At 38.5% G+C, this 25011-nt stretch overlaps 1 protein-coding gene across 1 annotated transcript in view; it reads left to right on the top strand.

Moving 5' to 3' along the window:
- Nucleotides 1-25011, top strand: part of LOC142160953 (alpha-2-macroglobulin-like) — a 92866-nt gene that overhangs the window by 28327 nt on the left and 39528 nt on the right. The window contains exons 8-16 of the mRNA XM_075216093.1: nt 2955-3069; nt 4103-4217; nt 9206-9315; nt 10309-10473; nt 11557-11793; nt 16398-16464; nt 18389-18534; nt 19036-19185; nt 21698-21841. Of these exons, the coding sequence (XP_075072194.1) occupies nt 2955-3069; nt 4103-4217; nt 9206-9315; nt 10309-10473; nt 11557-11793; nt 16398-16464; nt 18389-18534; nt 19036-19185; nt 21698-21841 (1249 nt within the window). The remainder of the gene's footprint in view (nt 1-2954; nt 3070-4102; nt 4218-9205; nt 9316-10308; nt 10474-11556; nt 11794-16397; nt 16465-18388; nt 18535-19035; nt 19186-21697; nt 21842-25011) is intronic.

Below are 25011 nucleotides of genomic sequence, written 5' to 3'. Positions count from 1 at the left end.
CATTGTATCAGATCCACAGGTGGTCCTAATTATTTCCCTTGTGACCTTGAAATCCTGCACTATTAGGTTTCCTTGAAGATTGGATTTGGGAAACCCTGGTTTACACCAACCAATCTATAAAAAAAAAAATCATTCTCGTCTATTGCCTGTAATTCGTTATGGGGGTAAGCTGTTCACATAAATATATTTGAAAATGTAGTAGCTCAAATCAGAAAGACAAGCAAATGTCTTTTTCACCCTGTACAAAAATATATAAGCTTTGCTGTTCAGATGTAGCATAATGATCCTACCAAAAACCATAACTGAACAGAGCTGTCCCACATACAGCTTTGTGCTTTTAGCTTGAAGCAGAAATTTAGGTTTCAACCAATATTCATGACAAAGCAACCTATTCGTTTACTATGAATTTGTGACAACACTGAGGCATCACAACCCACAAAATAGCTGCTTCCACTTATTGCAGGTGAAAGGTGCACATCCATTTGAAGCCAAGCACTGGAAACTCATCTAGCTTCTGTTGGGTTTGTTAGAGTTAAACTTACCTAAGATAGGGAGTGCACGGAGAAAGAAACTGAGAGTAAAGCAAGTTTTCTTTTCATTTATCCAACCTTAACGACATGCCAGCCATTCCCTGGCTGCCAAGGACCTGTAAACTTTTTCAATATCATATTATGAAAAAAAAATGGTGCCATTTGCAGAGGTATAATAAGCATTCACTGGGCCCCATATTATTATTATAATTATTATTATTATTATTATTACCATTTATTTATAGCATAGCAAGTAGAACATGTCCATCTGCTCCTGAAGCCACTATTCTGGGCTTTTGATTATGGAACTGAGATTTGCAATCTGGAGATGTTGTATAATATGTTGGCAACTATATACTAAAATAGCTTCCTGGCGCACTAACCTACATCAGGAGCACTACAGTCTCCATAACTAGTATTTCTGGATTTATGGTTTGTTTCTGGAAATCAGTGTTTATAATACCTGTTTTTTTTGTTGTTTTTTTTTTAATTCAAAATGTATTGTTTTTTCAGTCTTCTGTGTTCTTATTTTAAAATAGGGGGCAGGTGAGCATTCAAAGGGATAGAATCTCGGGGAGGGGTCAGGTTTGGGGCAAAATAGGGAATGGGGAGAGGAAGGCCAATGGGCCACTTACATAGACACTGAAGTTATTTCCTGTGAAACATGGTGTGAGTTGACTAATAAAAGTGAAGCAGAGTGTTAGCAGTGGCAGAGGTGAGCATAGGGGCTCCATTATGGTATGTGGTAATTTTCATAAATGATGAAACTACAGCCACCTACGTCTTTTAAATACCCTCTTTATGGAGAGTATAAGCAAATATAAGAGCATGAAAAACATTGCATAAATGCAAAACATACTACATAGGTTTAAAAACAGACTACCCACGCCATAATGTAAAACACTTTACTCTTACAGCGTCCTAGTTTGTGTATCCAGAGGGCCTCACGCATAATCAGTCGGCAAAATCAGTCTACCCCACCCCCACCCCCCCCCCCCCTTTGTGTTATTGGAATATGTTCTGTACCAAATAGTTAAAGACCAGAGAGGTCACTATAATGCGCTCCTTAATGTGATCGTGGACACTGTGATTTTCACATTTGTTTATAATATTGAGCTTGTGTTCAAGAAATATAAGAGAAAGAGAAGTCTTGCCAAAATACTCAAGGTTGCAATGCCATTGGAACACACATCCTAAATTTATGGTGTTTGTACAATTTAGAAAATAATTTATACCAGATTCAGACATGGTAATATTTGATTGAAACTGTTCCACTTTGTTTTGGATATAGGCACATGTAATACATCTCTTGCTGTTACATCTGTAAGAAACCTTTATGTTTTTTTACCTATCCACAACGTGTCCACCTTCTGTATTTGGCATCAGAACTGGGTCAAGAAGCAAGAGTGGATAGTTTTTCTTAAAAATGTCCATAATTATATGTCAGACATTAATATGTACATATTTAAAATACATAGTACTTTCCTTTGTTATATATATATATATATATATATATATATATATATATATATATATATCTTTGTGTTTTTATTGTCATTTTCATGAAGCAATATTTCCCTGTTTAATTTAAATATTTCTGAATAAGCTCTAATAGAAGTTTTCCTGGCTAGATTTTGAGCTTGTACTTTGAACCTAGTTGGTAGAGAGTAATTCCTTCTGATATGGAGAAGTTGTCTCCTCTAGTTACGTTTCTTCACCAGCCTAGTTGGTGGTTACTAGTGAAAAAAAGTTGTTGATGTCAACAGTTTTCTAATATGTAGAGGTCTGAACAACCTTATCAGCTACCTATAGAGTGATGTCCAGGTAGTTTATTTGTGACGGGTGGTGCATTATTGTGAATTGTGATTCAAGTGAGAAACAAAATTATAAGTAGATTGTTTGTCCCCTTTCCAAGGAAACATGAAATAATCACTGTAAACTCTGCAATAGTTATTTGGCATTTTTATTTTATATCAGTATAATCAGTATTACATTAGTTTGAGACCTATCTGTTCTCTATTTATTTTTTTATTGCTATATGTATCTGCTGTGGATGCTCAACCCCTGGTATAAGATATTTTTTTAAATCATAATGCTCTTAAGAACAGAACTTGAACAGAAAAATGAAATAAGTAACTCACTTTAAAAAAATATGTGTCCCACCCTCTAAAAAGTGATACTAAACCTTATAGCCTATATTGGAAGCTGCATTACTGGTTGCTATTGTTTAAGTGCAAGATTTACACCTGTGAACAATGTCTGTAAATAATCCTCTTTTAGCAAATTATTGTTCAGCATCTTTTAAAATGAAAGTTTTGATCCTTATTAAGTTTATTTTTCTTATTCGCTTGATAGACGTGTTTATTGGTCGCATTGGATGTTTCTTGCAATCTTACTCTCTGGTTTGTTTTCACACTTCTTTAGATACACCTATGGGAAGCCAGTACCTGGAGATTATAAGATCAGGGTGTGTCGAAAGTTCAGTTCATACAACTACAGACCATCGCCAAACGACCTGTGCCTTGACTTCAGTGGAAAGGTGAGGTTAAAGAGTGAAATGCAAAATGTATTTGAGACAACAATAGGCGCAAATAAATTGGTAGTAGTTAATGCTAAAGTGTACCTGTGCCCAGGGGAGGGCTGGCAATTTTTGGCACAGGGGGCAACACTCGACTCAGCAGCCTATTTTAAAGGAAAAAAATGCAGGTGGCCCAGTGACCTAGCCTAAGGTAGCCCATTACAGGACCGGCCCAGCCATCCCCTGCCTGTGCCTTTTTTTACGTGCTGAACTAATATCGATGAGAATTTGACATATCCATATGCCAAACTAGGAACTAGCGACATTATTTGGGGAAGGTTTCACTTAATGCCCTATGTTACATCCTTGTCACAGATCACAGTGTATTGTACCCTGTATTAGCACTGCTGTCTCTATGTATTAGGGTGCCAGATGTACCTTTAAGGAAGCTATGCAATGGTTGTTGTATGTGATCTTCAAGAGGGATAATATAAATTAGAATATCTCTGGTCAGAGTGAATGCTACATCTTTACCTTCTTATTCTCTGAAACATCCATCGCACTCAAGTCAATACCGTGGAATTAAAATCTTACTGAAATGACTAAATTGAACATACAATGTATCATACCAGTGGTTTGGCCACGAGTAGTGTTGTGTACTCGTATTTTATAATGTTTTAGACCCTATGTCCTTTAGATTGCATATCATCTCATGCATTTTATATTAGTAAAACAAACAAAAAGATCGGTAAAAAGAATAGTAGTTGTCAGTAAATATGCCTACAATTATCAGTAGAAGAAAATGCTCAAGGCTTAGTGACCCTTCAACATGAATTCACCAAAGCAGCAACTAGCCATCTAAAACTGCAAACCACAATGTGTCCCTATTTCTAAACAGACGTCTACAACATGGCGCTGTAGTATCCGCTATGCTTTTTATACTAGATTAAATGTCGACTTTCATCTGTGTTTATTGGAGTATAGGCTTGTATGTAATCACCTATTGGAATACTAACATTAGAAGAGCATATTCTGAACCTCATGTCTCCCACAGTTGGACATCTCAGGATGCTCCACATTGGAAGTGGAATCCCAGACCTTATACCTAACGAGACGTGACATGGATATGAAAGTGAACGTAAAAGCCTCTATCACAGAGGACGGCACAGGTAGGATACATATAGGTTTTTTGGAAAAAAAAGTATTCATCTTCTCCTCATGCCAAGAGCGCACATTCACAAATATGTTCTGCAAAGGGACAATTACAGTATTTGCAACTGTAAACTTCAGCTTGTTTGTTTCAGACAACTAACAAACTCTTTGTCCAATTCAATAGCTTTCAATATCGAGAAGCGAAATTCCGCTATTTTAATCACTGTCCACTAGGCAATCCAGCATTGTCCATGTGCCTTATATGAATATGTGAAAATTATGTGATTGTGTTGGGTAGATCTGGCTGTTTGTGTTAATATTAATACTGTTTTATATATATTAGAGATGTGAGCTGACCCCTGTGTTTTGGTTTTGGATGTGGTTTTGGTTCTAAAACGTGTTCGTTATTGTGACAGGTTATGCCAAAAAATCGTGAAAGGTTTTGGATTTGCCTTTTTTCCTCCCAGAATTCAAAGGCACTGTCTGAGATGCTAATTTGAAAATTTTCCTTAAAGCAATCCTCCACCATTCTACAAAGTATATCAGTTTAAGATGCGGTAGACGTATCAATATAGTTGGGCATTTATTTTAGGCCTAACCAGATATCATAATAATCTTTCACATTGGTGTGCTGTGTTGAATCCTCATCACTGTGACTTAGAAAAGGTAAGTTTTTTTTCTGGCAATAGAATTTTTAGGGGAAGTTGAAGCAGGGGACATGGTATGTGTGACTTGGGCTGACAACTTTCTCACTAGGAGCTGTTTGCATCTGTGAAGGTTTTTGTCAGTTGAAAAGAAAGACATTACATGTGATCTAACCTAGGATCAAGCATGGTTGCCAAAGTGTGGTGATCCAATTTCAAAATTCTGAAAACCATTAGGCCCTGGAAAAGCAAAAAAAGAACTTGAGCTACCAGGCCAACATACTTGGAGAATCACTTACTTTCATTTCCTCCTTCAGCTTCTCTAGCTGAAACATATAAAGTGTGGAAATCCACCTCGTTACTACCTCTTGTTATAGTTTGTGGCATGGCAGATGCTTTTTAATTTGCAGCTGCTGCAATGTTGTACATACGGTCACTGAATGCCAAAAATGTCCAGAAATTTTATTGCCCGCAGATAGCATTTCCTGAACTGACCTGTCATTTTTTAGAAAATCTGAACCGCCAAGTTTATTGTGTCTGCATAGCATGGTATGTGTTGAAATTCACCCAGTTGTGATGTACACACCATAATCATGCTATAGATTCAGTGCTCACTGTTATATCCAAAGGACCTGTTCTAGGGTCTATAGGACTCCGATTATACTTTGCTTCAGGGTATGGGATTAATCCAATTTTATCTATGTTGGGGTTCCTGTGGAAGCGCCAGTGATGTCCTTCACCACCCGCTGCACCAGCACCTCCACCTCCTTCTTCCATGTCAGTGATCTCACTAAGATGATTACCAACTTGTGTATGTCAAAAATATAACAGAATATATTGACACTATAAAACAAGGATCAGAAATATATTGTTCAAATGAATCAAATTATTGTGTAGGCATAAGTTTCATGCAGATATATTGATCTACAGGTTCAGATGTCCATCATAGTACCCATAGCAAGAAAGAACATGAACAAGTAGCTCCAAAAAGGGTATCAACTGTTCATATTAATGTCCATAATGTAACAGTCTGTAAGGAGGGTATACGCAAATGGTTCCAATTAGAGACACAAGACTTAACACGATAAAGTCCCAATACTTGCGGTAATTAGTTCAGGGAAAACTCCTCTTAGGTCCGAATCCTATGTAGTCGTGCCATGGCTGTCGATGGAAAGGAGAAGCGCTGAATGTGATGAGGTCAGACAGCCAGCGTGCGTTCCACAGTGGAGCGCACATAGCTACTTCCTTGGTGTGACGTGCTGGTTGCCTTTTCGACGCGTTTTGATACGTGATCGTGACTTTCTCAGGACTATTGCTGTGGGTAGATGTGCTATGTGTTGCTCCTATATAGTACTTACTCCACTGTGATTGGTCCGGACTGTGAATAACTCGTTATTTTCCTTGTCGCTATTACAGCATCCTAACACTCTGATTTCAGTTTAATGTCTTTGACTGATTAAGATGAATATTTCTTTGTTATTGATAGTATGGTAATAGTTTGTTACACAAGATAGTACAGAAGGAGATCAGGGGAAGAGATATATATTTGGGTGACATCAGCGTACAGGTGGTATTGGAGGCCGAATGAGCGAATTAGTGCCACAAGAGAAGAGTTCTAAAATTAACTAAGTAAAGGGCTAAGCACAGAGCCTTGTGGGAAGCCAACAGATAGTGGGAGAACAGGGGAGGATGTGCCAGAGGTAGAAACACTAAAGGAAAGAACTGTGTCACGAAGGCCAATGGTGTGAAGGGCGTGTAGGCATGTGGTGGTACACTGGTGACTTCCTTACTTGGACACAATCATCATTATCTTCCTTATTATCTTGCTCAAGAACAACACATTCATTATTTTCAGATCCACAACTACCCCCCTCATTAGCAAATTCCATATTAGCATCCTCAATCACTATTTCTAAATCATCATCATTACTACTCATCCTCACATTTCCAAATGGTTCAGACATTTTGGAATGAGACTGCTCTGTGATTACAGTTTCAGAATCTGAAATGTCAAGCTCACATATAGCATTTATGGACACCCTAAGACTCTCCTCGGGATTCTGTGAGCGCCCAATTTGTTCTTATGCCTCAGTGTTCTTTAGATGCTGATGTGACTGTTTTTAAGGTGACAGACCTAAACTAAGAGAAAGAAGATGGTGCATGGTAAGTTATAGAAGATGCATTATAGTGTTGGGAAATCTATTTTGCAATAGGCATTCTAGTATTCTATTATAACAGCAGTAGCAGGATCACTACTAGCAAACAGGGCTCGGGGCACTAATTCACCCTTCCCCCCCAGAAAAACAATATAGGTCCGCCCCTGTTGTGGGTGGTGTATGGAATGTTAGCTTTTTTATTTTTTTTTCAGAAAAGTCACCACCTTCATAAGTAATGTTTCCATTAATCCTTACATCAAGAGCTGATATTTTCTTTGACTTTTACAAATATTATTTGGATTTAAAGCACTCTAGCTTACCCTTTCTTTCCACGTTAGCTTTTTTTTACTAGTAGAGGTTTAGAAAGTACTTCTACTGCCAGTACTAGTACTGGGATGCTCCTGATTTATAGACTGATCCATGATTAACAAAAGGAGTAAAGCTACTTAATGTTGGAGCTAATTGTAGATGCCACCACACCAGATGTATGACCTACAAACAAAGTGATAGATAAAGAATGAAGTTTTACCTAACAGCTCAACAATATTATTCAAATGTATACAATTAGTTCATAAAAAAATATTCTTTCGGTTTTTTGTTTGGGGGGTGCAACTCACAGTTAAAGAGCACCCTGTTTTTTGGCTGCTTAGTAGTAAAGATGTCAGTGATACTGCCCCTCACACAGTTGCCAACACAATCAAACACTTTTAAAAGCAATAACTAAAATGTGTTTTTTTTTTGGGGGGGGGGTTCTGCTCAGAGTCACATAGCAACCTGTTTTTTGCCCACTAAATAGCTCATATGTCACTAATACTTTGCCTCACACGATTGCGTTCAGATTGAAACATCTTGATTTTAAAAGCGAGAAATATATTTTTGGGGGGTGCGCTGCTCAAATTCAAAGAGCACCTTGTTTTTTGCCTGCTTATTGGTGCAGATATCAGTGATACTGCCCCTCACAAAACTGTGTTCAAATTGAAGCAGTTTAATTCTAAAAGCAATAACAAATATGTTTGTCTACTCCTAATTAATTTACTAATATACTATTACTACTAGTAGCCACTTATTGTCTACTCTTCCCTCTCTCACACCCAATTTATCAGCACATATTTCCAGCAGACAGATCTGTAAATAAACTGTTAAGATATATGCAGTAAAGTCACAGCTATTTCAATATACATTGCCTCTTTCACCCTGTTCAATCCTCTGCAAGTCCCTTTATGATCACACAATTACAGCAAACGTCCTACTCACATGCTATCAATTCTAAAATGACAGCTGAGAACAGGAGGGAGAGCTATATATAGAAGATATCAATCCACGACTTGAGATCCGACATTTTTTCCTGGAAATGGCATTTTCCCTCATTTTCAGATCTCAGTCTGGAGCGAGAAACATGACTCTGATCGACTCAATACTCCAAAATTTGGATCTGTTGATCTGACTCAGAACCACTCATTTCTAATTGTTACACACCTGACTGTGTGGTTCTAATCTGCAGACAGATTTCATGTTTCAAACATAGCATCTCATACCTTATAAATGAGAATTCTGTATTGCATTAATTCACATGCCCAGGGTTTTCACTGATTTATTTGCATTTGTGAATTGCATTGAGTACCTCTTGCAGTAAACACTCTTTGTTTGGGGAGACTGCGGTTTCTTTCCTTTATCTATGGCCTGTGAATAAACTGTTCCTACTTAGAAGCAGATTTCTGTTTGTTGTGTCTTGGAGATTGCAGCAGGAGGACATTATTGCATACTTGCCTACATTGGCAAGTACTCCTCTGGGAGATCAGGGGAGGCGGGCGTGATGGGGGCGGGGCCCGCTGAGTCATGTCATTTGGACTCGCCCCCAAACCATCAATCACTGTTTCCGGCCAATTACAGCAGGAGGTGGGGTCATGGTGACACATGATTCACGTCCTAAGCCCCGCCCCCCCCCCACCACTTTACTATAGGTGGCGATTAGAAACCGGGAGGTTGCCTCACTCTCCCTGGAGTCCGGGAGGACTCCCAGAAATTCGGGAGTCTTCCGGACATTCTGGGAGAGTAGGCAACTATGCATTATTGGGGGCAGGGAAAGGCGAGCTAGGATAGCTTAATCAAACACGCAGCAGACCAGGGCTCTAGCTGCTTCTGCTCACATGCAGCCAACTAGTATGTTTTTAATTAGATTTTTTTTCATCCTTAATGTCCCCCTAGGAATTGAGTCATCCAAAACTAGTGAAACAGCAATCACCGATATAATCACCAAAGTGCTCTTTATTGAGTCTGAAACTAGCTACAAGGCTGGGATTCCATACAGTGGGGTGGTGAGTTAAACAATGCATTACTCATAAAAGACTTGATTTATTTTATGTATTTCTTTGTGACCTCTCCTCTTGAACATGCACCCTCACATTCAAAGCCCTCACCAGCACCTCTAATCTCTGTTTGACCTGTGTCTCGTCTCCTCCCTTATTGCCACTTCTCAGTCCCCCTTCAAGACTCTCCTGTGCTGCTCCCCACTTATGGAACTCTCCACCCCATCTGACTAGACTCTCCCACAAGCTTCATTCTTCCCTAAAGTCTCTCCTACCTTCACCTGATATTACTCCCTCTGCTATTATTACCATCCTTTCCCACTGGTTCCTATTACCCTCAGCATTACACGTTCACCTTTAGTTTGTGAACAGTTCCCTCACTACCCTTCATTGGAACCGCCCCTCTTCATTGGAACGGCCTCTCTCGCTCCACCCAACTGTCCCCTAATTTGGGCTCCTTCAAACGTGCACTCAAAGCTCATCTTTTCCTCAAAGCCTACGAGCCATCCACCTAATCTTCTATCCATACTTTATTACCTCCCCCTCTCTCTCACCCTCTCTTATGCTTGTTCCCCTCCTCTAACTCCCTTTGTGTCTCCTGTCTGTTTGCCCTCCCTCTAGGATGTAAGTTCTTATGAGCAGGAACCTCTTCCCTCTTGTTTCTCCACCTATTATTCTGCTCTTACATCACTATACAGGCTATGTTTGGAGTGTTTGAAGTCCTGGTAGCATTTGTTTAATGTTCTGTACTGTATCTACCCTGTATGGTCTTATGTCTCTCTTTGTACGGTGCAGCGGAAACTTTGTGGCGCCCTATAAATAAAGGCTTATAATAATAATAATCTTGGTCTCATGCATGCAACTTCTCCATTAACCTTGTATATCCTCATTCAGTTTCCATGCCTGGGTCAACAGAGATTTGTGGCACCTTAAAAATAAACAATGATAATGATTAGTTTTCATGTTTACTTTGGTGCTTACATCCTGTCTTTCAATATACAGATTACACTGGTAGATGCTTATAACAATGGCGTCCAAGGACATATTGTACACCTTTGTAACTTTGGATCCCAAACAATTGTGAAGACCTTGCTAACAGATCAGAAAGGACAAGCTTCCTTCAAGATAGAGAATACAAACCATTGGGAGGGCATGGTAACTTTCATGGTAAGCATCAATATTTTACTGCTATATTTTTTGTGAGCCTTGTAGCTATCAGGAGAGAAAAAAACCTATAGTATACTTTTTCCATTTAGCAGAAGACAGAATAAAAAGGAACTCGACCTTAGTAACTTTTATATTTCGGGCAGATTTGTTTTCATTTCTTTTCATTGTTCTTGGAAGTGACAAAAGAGAAGCTTAGGTCTGTGCATTAAGATACAGATGTATCTGTCAGCTCACCTGTTAATGTTTCTAAGGACAATAAAAATAAACAAATCTGCATAGCAGATACGTGACAGAGGGTGGTGTTCTCCTATACAGTTTACTTTGATTCTGAGGGGTAAATGTATCAAGCTGAGAGTTTTCAGGCGGATTTGAAAAACCAATCAGATTCTAGCTATCATTCTACAAAATAATAGCTAGAATCTGATTGGTTGCTATACGCAACATCTCCACTTTTCAAACCAGCCGGAAAACTCTCAGCTTGATACATTTACCCCTGAATGTTAATTAGATACCGAACCAAACCCCATTCCTTTTCTTTAACTTTTATGTCAGAAAAGGGTTCACTTTTTAATTTAACTTTTTATTATTAAATATGTCATCAAATTGTACAGTCATAAACTAATCTGCACAGATAATTTGATTTCTCTCTACGGGGCTGATGCAGAGATTTTCACAAAGTGAGCGTAAATTGCACTAAAGTAAAAAGCACACAAATATAAAGTATTCTCCCTTATGCAGAGCCTTATACATCTTTAGATCAGCAGTATACGCATCTGGTTTATACCAAATCATCTTCATCAATGTGTGTTTGCACCTGATGCAAACGATACTCCTTCTAAAAGGCGTATATCTGCGTATTTCTGCATGTATGAAAAACGCCCCTTACTGTAGTCGGCCTGCATTTGACCGCCCTTTCCCTGTTTTGCCTCTCTAGTTGTATGTAGGCACAAGTGCCATAAAAAAGTGAGTCTGCATTGACGCATAGGCGTGTGTCCTCTTACGAATTTAAACTGGCATATGTTCAACGGAGCTTCAGGCAATATAGCCAGATGTATATATTATTTTCTGCTACTTTTTTCACAGGCAAAAGCAAACTTCACGGACATGGCACATGATCCTGCCTTTCTGTTTCCTCGTCACAGCATTGGGCTCCTGAACCTAAATCCTACTTATACCCGGAACAATAACTATTTAAAGATCCATTCCTTGAAAGAAGTTCTCCCTTGCGAAGGTCAGCAGGAGGTCAAGCTGGAATATATAATAAAACAAAAAGATCTAAGGAAGAATAAAATTGACAATCATCTTGACGTGCATTATCTGGTGAGCAATATGCAAGTAATAACAGTTAGTGGAATTGTTAAATGACAAAACACCTGACTCATTCCATCGTGAAAAAACAATTCAAACGTAAATGTGAAAAGAATTTTCTTCTCTTCCTGTCTTCTTCTGAATCACTTTGTCGCCAATGTGACACATAATGCCATATAAAACAAAAAAACACATCATAGTGTAACCTGTCTTCCAAGAGATTACTTCTATTCAAAATTAATAAATTGTGAAGACAAAAAAATATTTGCATTGTTTTTTTCCTGATGGAATTGTGAGAGATCTGAGACTTTTTTTGTTATTATTATATTGTTGCAAATTGCTTCTTGTTTTGGATCCCTGGTGTGAGGGGCTGAATTTGCATGTTTGCACCAGACATCCTGGACCTTTTGTTTGCTTGTTATACATATATTAGAGATGTGCGCTGACCCTCATAATTTGGGTTTGAATGTGGTTCTAAAAAGTCTTTGGGCTAGATTTACTAAGCTGCAGGTTTGAAAAAGTGGGGATGTTGCCTATAGCAACCAATCAGATCCTAGCTGTCATTTATTTAGTACTTTCTGCAAAATGACAGCTAGAATCTGATTGGTTGCTATAGGCAACATCCCCACTTTTTCAAACCCGCAGCTTTGTAAATCTAGCCCTTTGTGTTTTGGTTTTGTTACACATTTTGCCCAAATATCATGAAAGGTTTTGGTTTTGAATGTGGATTTAATTAAAAATTGTGAAAAATGTGTAAAATTATGTGATTTGAGCTGTTTTTCTCATATATTTCTACTTACAGCAATAACATTAATTTCCAGTCATTCCAGTCTATTTTCTAATGATCCCTTCACAGCTTTCCAAATTTTCACCAATTCTGGCCAAAGTCTGCAGCGAGCAGTCTTAATGAAGGATTTTAACTTTGTAACTTTGCCATTGTTGCATTTGCTTTCTCTGATTCAATTAAAAAAAAATAACGATTCTATACAGTTCTCTAACTCCATCACATAGCATAAATCATCAGCAATCATATCTCCATCTATACATGTATTCTTGGCCACTGACAAATTCTATCCCTTTTAATTTCTCAGACTGTAGACTATCAAGACAATGGTCTTGTCAAGACAGGTGTTTTTGGCAACCAAATCTGCATCAAAATCAGTTATATATACTTACTTCTATAAGGAGACCGACTATTGGCTGATCTGTTTGTTTTACATATATGCCTAACACTTCACTAATATAACAAATATACATTATTTATACATTCCATATTTATATACATGGGTTTTTGGGACCGCCTCTGCCGCAAGTCTTGTGCAATCCTCTTTACCCAGGGATTGTGCAAAGTGAGGATTCCAGTCCCACCACAACTGCATTTTCAGGTAACCTACGGGCCCTGTCCCCTGAAGACACAGGCACCTCGGGCTGCAAACACCTCTGGCCTTTCGGCATCAGACCAAGGAGACCCGCCCATTCAAGGCGTACCGAACCAATCTCAATAGCTCAGATACTACACTTCAGCTTAGCCAAAATGACGAATCAAAATTGACATTTTAATCTCATATACATGGAAATTGGATGTAGATATACATGGTAACTGGCAAATATATCAGAGTCCCCTTGTTTGATTCACAAGGGCAGCATTATGGCACAGATCTGCCTTACTTGTAGCATAAGCAATCACTTTAGTAAAACTGGGCATTTGAAAGCTCCGCTCTTGGTCTCTGATGAATGCTTTGTCCATCGAAGAGTGCATAGTACTAGGCTTTGAATTTTTTTGTATGGGTGCAGGCCACCTTCATTATAAATGTTTAACTCTATTAATTCATGCCACTGTCTATCCAATGAACACTGCTGTCTGTGGCATCAGAGCCTCTAATGGATGCCCTATTATGTTTAATTTGTGCATATTCTTTGAAGTCTTTGAGTATGGGTGCAAGCCACCTTCATCTATCATTATCTACATTTATTGATATAGCGCCAGCAAATCACGTAACACTTTACAATAGGGTATCTATCTACTTATCTGAATATCATCTGATGCCTCTGTCTATCTAAAGACACCTGATTGTTACTGCCTCTTTGCTCTCCATGTTATTGACTAACCTTCCAAATTTAGTGTGTACGTAGTGTTTCACCATTTTTATCTGTTGTACCATACACTCCCTACACCACAGGTTTTTTGTTTACTTTATCTAATGTGCTTGCTTCAGTTGTTGACATGGCAGATGACATTTTTTTGCAGCTGCTGCAATGTTCTAAATGCAGTCACTTGAATGGCAAAAAATCCCCAGAAAAAATCCTCACATGCAAACACTCTTTTTCCGAATAAATACAGACGTCACTGACTAACCCTTAACAACTTCACAAGTATTGAAAAATAAAAAAAGTTTAGAATTTGGTATTTTTTTTAAGGGGATCTGCTGCTGACCCGCACACACAAACACCCAGTTTTTTTTCCCCACTTAATACAGATGTCACTTCCCCACCCAAGATTACTTACATTAGAAAATGCTAATAATCATGCAGCAAAAGCACACTGTTTTTCTCCACAAAATACTAATTTGTTTAGAATGATGTATACCTCATATACTACTACTCACTGTCTGGTGCCAGATACCACAGGACACTTTCAGAGGTCTGGCGGAGTCTATGCCTCTATGGGTCAGAGCTGCTTTGGCTGCACGAGGGGGATCTACACAATGTTAGACAGGTGGTTTCAATGTTGTGGCTGATCGGTATATATATATATATATATATATATATATATATATATATATATGGTGACATGTGTTTTAAAAACCCCAGGGAGATTGTTTTGTCTGGTAAGGAGCTTCCCAAAAAAGTGTGTTCAGCTTTATGAAAAAGTTGGTAAGGGTCCCTGGGGTATAAACTAAGAGAAAGGTGGGCTCCCTTTACAAGGCCCGGTTCGGGTCTTCTTATCTTCTAGTCTGGCAGCAGACTGATTAATGGGTGCACCTATGAGATTTGTTTAAAAGACTGTCAGTCTCTGCTCTGCCCGGGGGAAGGGACTGCAGAGTCTCTAAAAGAGAAAGCCTGATATTGGCTGTGAGTTAAATATATGTGCTGAAACTCATTATGTTTTGTTTAGTTTGGTAGTCAGTAATGACCCGTGTTTAGTTAGTGCCGTACAGGTGTTTATTTTGAAGTTTTCTTTATTTTTCCTGCTTAACACAACTGGCTAAGGCCAGTTGTACCAAAACCGTGGATTTGTGTGACTTCTCTGCTGCTGTACAATGCCACCTACCCTGTTTTCCTAACCCAGTTACATATATATATATATATATATATATATATAAACTTTACTTTACCAAGTTGTCTTCCTGAGCACTTATACTCTTATACTCTCAGTATTTCCAGCAATATCTGTTTATTGTGAGATTCCGATGTTCCAGTTGCAAAAGTATAACTTTCCTTAGAGGCATAATCAGTGTCTTAACACTTGTTATTATGACAACCTCTAGCACTTCCCCCTGCAAAACGCTATCTGCCACCTCTCACAGACGTAAATGAGAGCTACAGAACAGTGCTGATCTGTACTTCAGTACCACTATATTTAATGACACTAAATAAATGTAATCTCCTCAGATTTTGTCTAAAGTAATCTTGGATATTGACAGTGAAGATAGGTGGTCACATCTGGTTCACTCCTGAAGACACTGGAGACTTGTCAGGTCTGCAGAGGAATAACCATATGAACATGTGTTTGTTGGCAGCACTGTGGCTCAGTGGTTAGTCTTTGTGCCTCACAGTGCTGGGGGCATGATTTTGATTCTTGACCAGGGCCTTATCTGGGGAGTTTGTGTGAGTTTCTTCTGGGTGCTCTGGTTTCCTCCCACACTCCAAAAACTACTTGTAGATTGATTGGCTAATGACAAAATTAACCCTAGTCTGTGTATGAAAGAATGTAGACTGTCAGCTCCAATGGAACATTGACTTAGGGGGTTGTGATGTGATGACAAATAGCGCTGCGGAATTGGTGGCACTATATAAATAATAGATGAAATGGTGATGGTGATAATGAAAGTTATTCCTTTTAGCGGACATTGTTTGATTTGATTGTTAAGCAGAACTATAAATCTCGTTCGGCTATGGAACAAAGTCCTTCCAATCCTTCAGTGTGTATGCACTCACAATCAGGCTTTCCATAGAGTTTACAGAGTCATGGGGCTAGATATACTAAACTGCAGGTTTGAAAAAGTGGAGATGTTGCCTATAGCAACCAATAAGATTATATCTGCCATTTTGTAGCATGTACTAAATTAATGACAGCTACAATCGATTGGTTGCTATAGGCAACATCTCCACTTTTTCAAACCCGCAGTTTAGTAAATATACCCCATGATCTTTTCAGCTGATGGCTATGAAAGGTGAAGAGCACAGATCTGAGGGTAAATCTTTTAAAACATGTATACTTAAAATGGCATGCTCATCGAGACAGGTTTTTTTTTTTTTTTTAATCGTTGGTACAATCGGTCATAAACATTGGTCAAAAGATCTGTAGTGTGTACCCAGCCTTATATTTTTCTGCAATATGCTGTTATTTTAAAAAAGGTTTAGTTAGCAAATTATGTTATTTATGTTTTGTTTAGGGTGTTTCCAGATCATCTATAATATTCTCTGGACATTTAGAAATACCAATAAGAACTACAGATGAGGGTAAGAAATGGCATCTATACTATCATTCAAATTTCTTCTAAATAACAATAATTAGCTTTGTTGCTTAATTGCTTGTTTGTTTGTTTGTTTGTTTTGGTTGAATAGGTGGGGCCTCTAGAGATAGAAATGCCTATTTTCAGGCACAACCTGGGGAGACAGAGAATTACAAAAACACTTCAAAAACAATTCAAGTAGCTTGTATATATGAAAATATTCAAAACAAAATATATAAAAATCAAACATAAAATTCAGGCATTGATAAAACAGACATGGTATGCAAAGAAAAGAAGAATAACAGGTGAGAGGAAGTTGGGCTGTAAGATATGAATGAAAAACACAGATGGACAGAGATTTGCCTTTAAACACATTGCAGTTTTAAATTTAGCTGTCAGTCGTCAAATATCAGCGAAAATCGGTCCTTAATACATTTACCCACACATGTCCTTAGTGACATTTCTTAAATCTGTCATAAGTGATCGCTTTGTACATTGAATAAGTCACAGATTTCCAATATGTGTGTATGAGAAGGCTTGTCCAATACTTAGGGTCTGTGTGTATGAGAAGGCTTGTCCAATATTTAGGGCAGGGCCATCTTTTCCATTGGGCACGATGGGCAGCTGCCCAGGGGGCCCCACGGGCAAGGGGGCCCCATAGGCACGGCTCTTAATGAGAATAAATAATCCTGCAAAAGAGAAAAAACCTGCAAAAAAAACCTTCAAGGGTGAGTGAGCAAGTACATCTATCTATCTATCTCTATCTCTATATATCTATATCTATATCTGTATCTGTATACATCTATATATCTATATCTATATCTAGGGGCCCCGGTGCACTACTTTGCCCGGGAGCCCATAATGTTGTTAATATGGCCCTGATTTAGAGGCTGTGTATGAGAGACTTGCGCACCTATATGGTTTTAAATTAGGAATGCAAAGATGTGCTTGTTCTGTAGAATATAACCAAAAGAAGAAATGATGTGGCTGCACAGTGGCTTAGTGGTTAGCACTTCTACCTCACAGCACTGGGGTCATGAGTTCAATTCCCGACCATGGCCTTATCTGTGAGGATTTTGTATGTTCTTCCCATGTTTGCGTGGGTTTCCTCTCACACTCCAAAAACATACTAGTAGGTTAATTGGCTGCTATCAAATTGACCCTTGTCTTTCTCTCTCTGTCTGTGTGTGTTTTAGGGAATTTAGACTGTAAGCTCCAATGGAGCAGGGACTAATGTGAGTGAGTTCTCTGTACAGTGCTACAGAATTAGTGGCGCTATATAATTAAATGGGGATGATGATGATGATGATGATGTGAGTGCAACAGAGAGGCAAGAGATAGGGGAAGGCCTGATCTGGCAATGGGGTCAATTAGAGCGGCAAAAGATAGTTGGTAAGATGATTTTGGTCAATTTTAGGTCAGCATACAGTTGACAAAGGGCCTTGAAAGATGGGTATATGGAGGCATAGTGCCAAATAGTATTTTAGGGAGGATTTTGAGGCCAAGATGAATGTGACTGAGTTATAGACAAAGGCTGAGAGCAGGAAATCTTGTGCCAAGGTCTAGTTGTGGGGGTAAGGACACAACTAGTTCTGTAATAAATACCTAACTTCTCATTTACAGACTTCCAGATCATTGTAATATACAAGTCAAAATATAGTGAATTATCAGGAGTAACTCTTACATATGTAAAGGGCAACCCAAATATCCTCTTTCCTCTAAATTTATCACTTTCATCACTTTCAAAGATATATCTTCATGGTCCTCCTTCTGGGGTCAACGTCCATGAGCACATCCAGAAATGTACCCTGGTTCCATCGACACATGGACATAAAGTTTGCACCATCAAGCACATCCATTCTTTTCCTTTTCTTGTGTGAAATTTTCTTTGACTGTTGCTTGTAATGTTAATACATGTCTCCTCTACATAGATGTACAAGGTGAGACTTCTCTCAAGCTTTCCCTGATTGAGGACCTCTCTCCTACTTTTGAAATTGTCAGCTACATTTTGTTCCCAGATGGAGAGATTATAGCAGATTCTGCTAAATTAAGCATGCAGAGATGTTTCAAGAATAAAGTGAGTCCCAATATGTTTTATTAATCAGGAAAAAAATGTATTAAGTTTTTGTAATGTTATAAATCTTATTTACAAATCCTAAAAATAATAAGTTAAAATTACACCCACATAGGGGTAACAACGATGTCATACAATTAAACACACAAACATTTAAGCATATTGTAAATTATAGAACAATATTAGTATTAGTATGCTATGTGATAAAATGTCATAATAATTTTTATCTGAAGTGTTGTTAGTCATTAACATTGGTCTTATTAATAAAGCAAGTCCCAACATTTAAATTAATTCTCTACTTTTGCTTCACAAGATATTACAAAATTGGTGCACAAAGTATACAATTTGAAGAACCGGGTTGAAGTACATTTAACAGTACAATGCATACTCTGCCAGTCAGATATTCATAAATCCCAAATGTGAAAGTCAAACAAACAGCAAAATAACGAAATTGCTATTCACCCTCTCTGTAACCTCAAGTATATGATCTCTCTCTATTGCCAGGTATCAGTTGGGTTTTCCCCAGATGAAGTTCTTCCTGGATCAGATGTGTCTCTCCGAGTTCAGGCTGCTCCTGGTTCTCTCTGTGGATTGAGGGTAGTAGACAAGAGCGTGGTATTATTAAAACCTGAAAAAGAGCTGACTGCCGATGAAGTAATTGATACTCTATATTGAACATTCTATTTTATACATTGCTAAGTAACAGAGTCAGGCAAATGTGAGGTCTCATGACTTAGTGCTGACTCACATGCATAAGTGATGATGTAGGGTGCTGTCAATATGTAATTCATCACAAGGACACATCTAGCTGTTCTACACACCTGGGGGGCAGGGGGTTATCTGACCCCCGCCCCAGGGCCAGTCCCATAATGGACTACATTGGGCTGGGTCACTGGGCCACCTGCATTTTGTTTTTCCTTTAAAATGTTCCTAATAGGCTGCTGAGTCGAGTCTTGCCCCCAAGGCTAAAATATACCAGCACTCCCCTGACTACACCACATCTAGAGACATAAAAAAAAGCAAAATATGAAATAAAAAACATAAAAATAGAGATGGGCATTGAGAGGTGATATAGGGGGCTGTCAAACTGTAATTCAGCACAAGGACGTGAGCCCTTTTTTCTAAATGTCTGTAACCTTGCCCCAGAATTTGGTTTATTACTTTCAAATTTTTTTTATTGTTTTAGTTATTTTCATAGATGTAGTATATATAAGAAATTTTTTCCTTTTTTGCACTTTTTGTTTATCTCCACAGTTCCTTAACCCCTTCTCAAAACTTGAAGTTTTTAATATCACATCTTACAATTTAGAAACGTGACAATGGTGCTGGGAGGATTGAACTACTGGTGAATCCACTGACCATGTGATATCACTCAGGGCTTCCACCTAATAGTCATTCCTGCATCTGATCTTGCATGGGTTTGTGGATTTAATTATCCCATGACAGTCATTGCTAATAGATCCATGCTGATATGAATTTTTATAGGATATATAAGTAATAAAATAGGAAATACCTATCTGAATTTGTTTCAAAATCCTCCCTAGTAAAAAAAATAAAGTTAAATAAATACTAATTTCTGACCTTATAATGCCCTACTAATTGATTAAAAATACATGCACTTAGTTAGTGCCCCTGTACTCTCAAGAATTAAAGTAACTTTCTGGGATTGCTGTAAGTGTGTAAAAAGTTACCATAGTAAAAGTTGTTTTTATCTGTTTTTGTGGTTAATTAAGCATAAAAAAAATATATTTCTGTTTCCAAAAGAAACCCCTTTTTGTCCCTGAAAAACAGTGAAGCAGTACACAATTTTCTTGGACATGGATGTATGGTCTGAGAGCCTAGTAAAGTGGCAGATTGTTAAGAATGCTAAATGCTTAACAACCAGGAAGCTATTGGCATAGAAAGTGGTGACTTTTTCAAGCCCATCTCTACAATACAATGCTCAAGCTTCCTAGCTGAAACATTTGATGGTATGATTGTACATCTACATTATTTTACTTTAAAGGAAGAATGCTTTAAAGCTGCCAATGACAATCCTATAACATTTGAGAGTGAAACTCTGCAGTTATTTGCAGATCTTGCTTCCTTGAACACTTCAAAAATATAATCTTCTGCCCCCAATAGCTGAGACTTTCTCTCTGCTTACATAAAGCACCATTGGTGTATTCCTTTTTAACTCCAGGTAGCCAGAAATAGAGCCATCTTTTTTTCCTCACCATGATGGGTCTTTCTGACATGAATGAGGGACATGTTTTGTTAATTCCAGGGCTATCTTCACAGGACAATAACTGATACTCATGATTCTATAAAGGACATTTCCTTGTTTTAACCAGTCACTAACCCTGGATTGGTTGTACAAGTTGCTATGGGACCCTCCATTTTCCGTTCTTTCCTATTTGATTCGTGGTTGATTCTAGAGTTTTTCACAGATTGGAGGCCTTTTTCATCCACCTTTATGCTACTGAGTCACAGTGTATCCTTTACGTCCTGAAGCTTACACCAAATCTCATTTCTTATACTATTTTGCCTGATTTTTGGCATATTTTACCTACATCGAGTCTTTCTGGAAGCAATAAATGTTCAGTTGATTAAATTAGAGGTTCTTTATGACATGTCTACTTAATACATACAATAGTGATCAACTATTATCCAACAGATCACTTAGTTTTACATTATTTTTCAGTAATAATTCATATTGTTATTAAGATCATTGGTCCTGATTCATTAAGGATCTTAACTTGAGAAACTTCTTATTTCAGTCTCCTGGACAAAACCATGTTACAATGCAAGGGGTGCAAATTAGTTTTCTGTTTTGCACATAAGTTAAATACTGACTGTTTTTTCATGTAGCACACAAATATCAACTTTAAATTTCAGTGTACAAATAAGCTATCAAGTATTTGTGTGCAACATGACAAAACAGTCAGTATTTAACTTATGTGCAAAACAGAATGCTAATTTGCACCCCTTGCATTGTAACATGGTTTTGTACAGGAGACTGAAATAAGAAGTTTCTCAAGTTAAGATCCTTAATGAATCAGGTCCATTGTCTATACCAAGAAACATGATAACATAATGTTCACCATTATACAGTGCCATACTTCTTGTATTTAATTTACACTCAGTGTTTTTTCCCTAATTTTCACTGTATTTTTCATTATGCAAGGTTCATGATCTCTTTCCTTCCCTGCATTCTTTGGAATACGACACACGGGTCGTGGATAGTCTTGAATGTGAAGGCACATACTACGCCTATAGAAGAACATACAACGCTGAACAAAATGATCGCGATGTACTTGGCCATTTTGAGGTATTTTTATCAATTTTTATTCATGTGTAGTGGAAACATAACCATAATAAACATAAACTCTTGTGTCCAAACAAACTTATGTTCTGATTTACCAATTAAAATTGTGTATGATGCTTTTCAGCCTAACACAATAGTTACTTAGCAACAGCTTCGATATTTCGCATTGTGGCCACATGGACCAATCCTACCGCATGACCTCATCCCTTACTAGTAGGATCATCACTCAATTTGGCTACACACATGGGTGGTTAATCTGAACAAGATCCAAATATTTGGTGTTTGAACTGAGTGGTCAGATGACTTTGGCTTCTTTGTAAGTTGTGTCACAATACCCGGGCACCCACTGGTTATTTAACCTGGCCAAGAGGCAAAGAGTGGGCGAAACTGTCAAAGACTCTGTACCAGAGAAGGGCTTATCAAGCTTCCTTCTGCCCACTGACCTCCCTTAGTACCATGGAAGTGGGAACACACTCTTATACCTGGGGAAGAGGTTCAAGCTCTTCTTCCTCTGCCTGCCCCTTTGACCCTATCCCCTCTCAACTTCTCTGCTCCTTCTGACTCAACACTCCCACCTGACTCCACCTTTTTCCACTTCTTAATCTTTTCTCTCTCCACTGACATTTTCCCCTCTTCCTTTAAAAGGTGGGATACGAGTTTGCAAAGGGCAGCATGCCGACAACACTTAGAGCGACAGGAAAATTCTGAATGGTCTAATTCCTATATGGAATTAATACAGATATGTGAAAAAAGTGACTCACAGGAATTCCGGCATCAGAACATACTGGACATTGAGATTTACATCACTTGAAGGAGCGGCAGTTACATTCATTCTATTAAGGGGGCAATGTGAGGAGCTTGCGGGTGTGTAATGTTTTTAAGGAAGGGTTGGACACAATTCTTGTGAGTATCAAGTATCAAGTATCTTGTATCAAGTCTGTATTGACTCCATATTGGAATTAGAACATTCTGAGTTTTCCTGTCGCTGTAAGTGTTGTCAGCATGACGATCGTCGCTAGAATGACTACCACCACGTGTAAACATGTGCTTGTCTTACGCATCCTTAAAAATCTCTCTTGCGCGATTCTGGCTCTCTTTTTAACAACCAACCAATCTCTTTCCTCCTTTTGACCTCCAAATGATTTAAGCAGCTTATCTATAACCGCCTTACCAGCTTACCTAACTTCATCCTTGACCCACTCCAATCTAGCTTCTGTGCTCTCCATGGTGGCTGCTTGGCTATTAAGTCGTCAGGCTCACTGGACATTAACTCATTTTGTATTGGGTGTACCTTAAAAGCCGTCCATCCTTTACATTGTTTTGTTTTTGTTTTTTAAATCCTCCACAAGGATTACAAGATTCCCTTTGGATTATGTTGGAACAAAAAATAAAGATGATTTTAGTTTTATTTATGGAAGCAACCTTTTCCAACAAAGGGGGCAATTAATTTTTTTAAGAGGGCACAAATATTTATTTATAGAGGACTGGTGGCTCAATTACTTATTGTAGAAGATTGGTGACACACTTATTTATTTATAGAGGCACCGGAGGCACAATTATTTTTTTATACAGAACTGCGGGCAGAATTCACTTCTTATATAGTACCAGGGTCACTAATATTTATTTGTATACTAAAGGGCACTGTTGTGACATTTATTGTCAGGGCAACACTAAGTGATAATATGCACTTGTGCCCTTAGAGGACCAGATACATTTGCTGATACCACTGGGCTCTTGCAGATGTAAGGAGTAAAGGGTAGTTGCATCCATACAAAATCTGACATTGATGCTTTTTATTGTAGGAAATATACAATAATTGACTTGCTGCTGGGGGTACCTCTTCTACGCCTATCTCAACCATCTCCACATCAGTGATATTGGAGGCCAACTCCATCACCTCCTACTCAGGCGCTGCTTCCTCCCGTACTTCTTAGGTTAGGTACACACTGGAGAATTTTCCGACTGACGTGTTATATACAACAATTGTACTTACGACTGATGGTCCGACCGGTTGGGCGATTCATGCGTACACACTGACACGATTTACCTTCAGATCTGTGCTCTTCATTTGGTCTTCTAGTCATTTAGAGAATAACAGCACAATATTCACTGAGTCACTCATTCCTGTCACACTGATTAAAACCTCCTCGTTATAGCTATTCACATCTCATAACGAATTTCGTTAGATTCTGTGACTCTGAAACAAAATATTCAGTCTCAGAATGAACAAAGGAATTATTCCATCTACAGCACTCTCTACATTTTTTCACCGGGCACTTGATGATTGCCGACGTTGACTGAAAAGACCATGCAAACTCTATGGAGATCGTGATCATGAGTGCATACACACTGCATGATCAGAGGGTGATTGGAAAGAGATTATTAAACAGTACGACCAACCAAAAGAACCGACAATCGGCACTTTGGGACAACTTTTGACCAACGTATAATTATATACAGTAACGCATGATCCAACCGAACAGTCGTATGCCGGCTGATTGGCACACTGATTGCATGAAATACTTGTGTGTGTACCTTGCCTTACATCTGATGAGGTTTATTTTGTATGTGTAGGACATCAGATCCTTCACATTAGTGAGGATATTCCTTGTGTATTACTCAGAAGACAGACAGGCTAGGATTTTGTTTATGTATACTTGACAACTCTCCCGGAATGTCCGAATACCCAGTAGGTCTCCCAGACTCCCCGGAGAGCTAGCAACTCTCCTGCATCTGCCCACTTCCTAGTGAAGTGGGCAAATTTCAAGCCTCCATGATGCGATGCCGGAAGAATCGCATCATTTCCACCCACCAAAATGACTAAATTCGCGGAGCCCTGCCCCCTCTTCAAAGGTTGGCAACTATGGGCCTGCGTCATTAAGGAGAGCAAAGCATAAAAAAGGAGTAGCTTTGCACCTGGGCAAAACCATGTTGCAATGATGGGGGTGGTAAATTTAAAATGTGGGGACAGATTTATAGTTGGGGTAGTGCATGTCCTAGATGAACTCTAAATTTCAGTGTAAAATTAACTATCAAGTATTGCCACATGAAAAAACAGACAGTATTTAACTTATGTGCAAAATAATAAGCTAATTTGCACCCCTTGCATTGTAACATGGTTTGTCCTGGATAACATTTACTCCTTTTTAGCCTTACTTTAGCCTTACTTTCCT

Source organism: Mixophyes fleayi, chromosome 6 (assembly GCF_038048845.1).
Source record: "Mixophyes fleayi isolate aMixFle1 chromosome 6, aMixFle1.hap1, whole genome shotgun sequence".
Lineage (NCBI taxonomy): Eukaryota > Metazoa > Chordata > Amphibia > Anura > Limnodynastidae > Mixophyes > Mixophyes fleayi.
Note: the sequence above shows the minus strand (reverse complement) of the source record. Positions and strands in the feature narration are given on the sequence as shown.